Source organism: Halyomorpha halys, unplaced genomic scaffold, assembly GCF_000696795.3.
Source record: "Halyomorpha halys isolate HHAL.00 unplaced genomic scaffold, Hhal_1.1 Scaffold1282.1, whole genome shotgun sequence".
NCBI classification, from domain to species: Eukaryota; Metazoa; Arthropoda; class Insecta; order Hemiptera; family Pentatomidae; genus Halyomorpha; species Halyomorpha halys.
This window is the reverse complement of record NW_027108234.1, coordinates 547,104-551,801: the sequence shown is the minus strand read 5'-3', so window position 1 is coordinate 551,801 and position 4,698 is coordinate 547,104. Positions and strand designations below refer to the sequence as shown.

Below are 4,698 nucleotides of genomic sequence, written 5' to 3'. Positions count from 1 at the left end.
ACCATATTCCTTTCATCTTTACACACGGTCAATCAATAATCTTCCAGTATTCCACTTTAAATTATATCTATTTTCTAGTAGGCACCCTCTACTTGCCTGTTACTAACATATTGCACTGTACTCATTTTATTTGTTTTAATGGGTATAGCCTTATTCCTTGTTACTATTTACGATCCTAATACTGATTTATTGTTAAATGTTTATTTTGCTAATTCTGCTAATACGTTCCTTGTATGTCTGATTTAAAGTTTACCACTACTTTAATGTTTATAGCAATTTATAAAGATTTTAAGTGCCTTATATTTAAAATTTCTACTTTATTGAAATTAAAATTGTGGTAATTTTACAAAATGTGGCTTTAATGTTTATACATATTTTCAGTTTCTCAGAGAATCGGTGTAGCTGGAAGAGAATTTAGTTTACTTCAAAGGGGTTTAATAGGTAAAAGGAAGGTGATGAGAAAAACTAAAATGGTTATCGACGTTCCTCCCTATTCTTTCCTACTCTCCCAAATCATGGATTCTCACCTCGAAACACAAGAGTAGGATCCAATTCATGGAGATGCGTTTGTAAGGAGGGAAGAAGAAAGAACACAATGAGATAGAATACAAACAGAACCATAAGGACTAGCCATGGAGTTAAACCAGCTGAGAGCATCCAAGAGAAGCACAAGCTAAGGTGTTTTGGACACCTTCTTGGGATGCACCAGGAAAGAACTGCCTGGCAGACACATGAGACACTTGTGGAGAGAAGAAGGCCAAAAGGAAGACAGCCCATTTCCTGAGAGTGTTAAGGAGGCAGGATATGGACCGGAGTAGAAGAGAGATTGTATAAGAACGAGATATCTAGTCCAGACTCAACAAATCTTAACCCTACACTGTCAAGTGGTAAAGGGGATAAAATGATTATGATGATGATAATGACATATTTTTCAAACGTACATTTTGTCCTAATAATTAAGATTTGTAAAGTTTCACCTATATAATATTATTTTGTGGATTCTTTGCTATTAAGTTTATATATAACATATTATTTTGTTATCTAATTTATGTTTCATGTTAGTAATGTTCTTACCCAGTTTATGTTATTCATAGATTATTATATAATCCAAAATTAGGAACATATTTTATGTTCACATCTTTATGAACATTTTTTTCCAAATGCTTCATGAATGATAATATCACTGTTCCAGAAGTAAAATGAGGCAACTGTAAACTTTAAGAAATTGACTTTCTGTTTTGAGCTCACTAACATAATAAAGCCAATTTAAAATTTTTTTAGTTGCGTCACTACACTTCCAGCACAACTTTATTACTAAAAATATGGGTTTTTTCTATCTGCTTGACAACTAATACCAATAACTACATGGCACAAGATTGGTTATTTTTGTCACATTTTTCCAAAAAATAAAAATTTTTTCATATGTATCAAATTGGAATGATGTACAGCAAACCGTGTGATATTGCTCACCATTTTGTAGAGACTGTCATCAACTAAAACTGTAATTTGATAACTGATAATTAGTATTGCAGTGTTGAATTAAATGAGAGGTTTTAGCCAAAAACATGTTCTTGGGAAACCTAATCAGCCATCCTCCCAGGATTTTCACCAAATAAACCATGTAGGAAGCAGTTCCCATATAGATTATTTTTAAAAAGTAACTAGTATTGATAAATGGATTCAGAACACTATGAACATTGTTTTGCATGAAGAAGTTTTGCTTGTATTTTGAAGTTCGATGCATTCTATACATGCAGGTAGTCCTGGCCAAAAAAAAAAAGTTTCAACTACGAAGTTTTTAAAGTACTTTTCTGTTTAGCATCTAATTATTATAAAATGAAACATTAGGTTATTATTAATAGCATCAAGTTTTCATTTCACTTCCATTTGTGTTTACTTATAAATAAATTTCTTACATATATAAAAAAAAAGTTACCATCAGCATTCATAAATCTCATTGCCAGAATTTCTGATTTTGGACTACCATCAGCAGCATCAGCCTGTGTGCTCCAAACCCACGCACGATCACTGCCACAGTTAGGTTTCAGTATCATGTCTGGCATAACTGTTTTAATAAAATAAATAATAAGAGTATTTAAATATTAGTCAGAAACTAATATGTATTACAAAAACTACAAATTAAAAAAAATAATAGTAGGAGAAATCAAAATCTTATTTACAGGTTATTAAAAAAACCTTAAGACATACCAAATTTAGATTTTCAAGCCCACAAAACGATATAAACTCCTCAAGACCATTAAACACAGTAACTTAAAGAGATATTTTCTTTTAAACTTGTCTATAGAATTGAGGGCTGGAAATAAAAAAGGCTGTAAATGCCAGAAGTATGAAAAATGAAATTCTGATGGGGTGATGATAAAGAAACCAGTGCCAATTGAATGGTAACTACTGGAAGTTCTTATCTTGAACAGTTTAGTTCCTAGAGCTGTAATTTTTTCATAATTTTAGGACAAAAGTTTCGTTTTTCTCAAAACTAGTTTTTTGGCACTTACAGAATTTTCTATTTCCATGCTTCAATTATCTCATTACAAAATACACCTCATAGAATGAATAGAAGAGCAAATAAAAATGAGCACTGAACAAATTTAAGGTGGGGAGGTATATTCTTATATAGAGGGACCTAAAATATTTCAAATAATCTACTCCATTTTACTATTGTGAAAACAAATATCAAAATTTCTCAGTATAATCTATCACATATATGACAACATAAAGAAAACACACTTAATATTTTAAAAAAGTAACTAGTATTGAAAAATGGATTTAAAACATCACAAACATTTTTATTAATCTGTTTTTTTTTCCTGGAGTAAAGTGTTGAATTTATTTTGAAGTTTGATGCATTCTATATATGTAGGTAGTCAAATGAACAAAAAAAGAAGGTCTTTAACTAGAGAGTTTTTGAAGAACTTTTTTTGTTTCTAACACCTATCAAGATTACAAATATATCAAAATTCAAGATTCAATAACAACTTTCTTTTAGAATATATAATGTAGTTAGGTTTTGGAATTAGGGTCGCAATGTACTGCTTAATATAAGACATACTGATTAGAACCTACTTACAGTTCCTTCTTAATCAGCCATAATATAACCTGAGCTAATCACTAACACCCTCCAATAGAACTTGAATTTAAACAAAAATGTAGGGAAATGATCATTAATTTTTAATTTCCATATCAGTCCCACGATCATTCATCAATCTTCATACCCAAATGTACTACATATACAAAGTATATTAACAATAAAAGTGGAAATTTCAAAAACACTTTTAAGAGATAAAAATATAATCCTATAATCACACATTTCATTGTAAACTAAAATAAAGTTAAGCAAAACTACTATTCCAAATTTCAATAAATATAAAAATTAAAGGATTAGTCACAAAAAAAACTAAACAGATTATAGAGATATGATTCAATATCAATATCATGATTAAAACTGTAATGATTCTGTCATTAACACTTAAAGTAGATGAGCTTTAATCTAAAAAGTTAGTTTACCATAATGATTGGCGCAGAGCTTGAGAGTTTTATCTCTTCTCATCAATACTCTAACTGTTTTATTTTGTTCATTAAATAATAACTTGGCTTCCCCTGTTCCTCTTTCCTTCCATTCTTTACTATCTTTGTCATGCCGGAATAATTTTGCTCGCCTTAAACAAGAACATAAATGTAGAAAAATTCAAACCAGAGAAAATAGAAATATGACATGAAAATCATCTACATACACCTTGTGCAAAACAGTCTCTTCTTCTTCTAGTGTCGGTACTATAACTTCAGGTAATGATATGATGGGTTCAAAGTGAGGATCATGATCCCCTTCACCTAAACTTAGTCTTTGACCATCCTAAAATGAATAAATCACTTGTAAGCACAAAAATAGTATTGACCAAATGTTTATAAAAAAACAATAGTCGTAAATAGATAACAATAATAGCCAGGAAATAAACAACAGTTCGCCGGTTATTTTAAGAAATTAAATATTTCTAAGCACATATCATATATTTTACAAAAGCTACATGATTTTAAACAAAATATCGAATCAGTTGAAACCTATAACTTACAACTTCAGTCATTTTTCCAGTAAATTTGATTCACGCTATTCTAACCAGCAAAACTCGTATTCAAAACAACATAATACGGTGGATAATCAAGTTATTCATTTCGCGGTGATTCAAAACAAGTATGGCAACCGTTAATTCGTTTTTATTTTAAATTTTATTTCAAGACAAATTTATATTTACTATTATCTAATAGTATTAACATATTTTTTAAAATGTCCAAATACAATAAATTATATAAGAGTTTCCAAAAAAATAACTAATAATTTAGATCGAAAATTTAGTCATTAACAAATTAAATTCAGTGCGATAATCACACTTACATATGATCAATATGAATAGATAATTTATAATTGTATTTAAAAATAGATAGTGCTTAAAATCCAGGACCCAGTGACATGATTAGGTCAACACCAATCTGTTTTTGTCTGTTCTTTTTAGCAGTGTAATAACATTCTATTCAATTAAATCTTGACCCATTTATAAATAAAACCATTGATGCGATTTTATGTCAAAAATTAGTTTCTGGATGTTTTCCACAAATTTTAATTTCCCAACAGATTCTCTAGCATTTTGAAAATAAAGATCTGTTGTTTATTAAGACTGACTGCTCACT

General features: G+C 29.5%; 1 protein-coding gene across 1 annotated transcript in view; it reads right to left on the bottom strand.

Annotated features, from left to right (window-relative positions):
• Positions 1-4,354, bottom strand: part of LOC106689122 (ran-specific GTPase-activating protein-like) — an 11,851-nt gene extending 7,497 nt beyond the window's left edge. The window contains exons 1-4 of the mRNA XM_014433923.3: positions 4,086-4,354; positions 3,750-3,868; positions 3,523-3,674; positions 1,937-2,065 (exon numbers count right to left, since the gene is read on the bottom strand). Coding sequence (XP_014289409.1) covers positions 1,937-2,065; positions 3,523-3,674; positions 3,750-3,868; positions 4,086-4,097 — 412 coding nt within the window. The 5' untranslated portion in view covers positions 4,098-4,354. The remainder of the gene's footprint in view (positions 1-1,936; positions 2,066-3,522; positions 3,675-3,749; positions 3,869-4,085) is intronic.
• Positions 4,355-4,698: the final 344 nt, after the last annotated feature.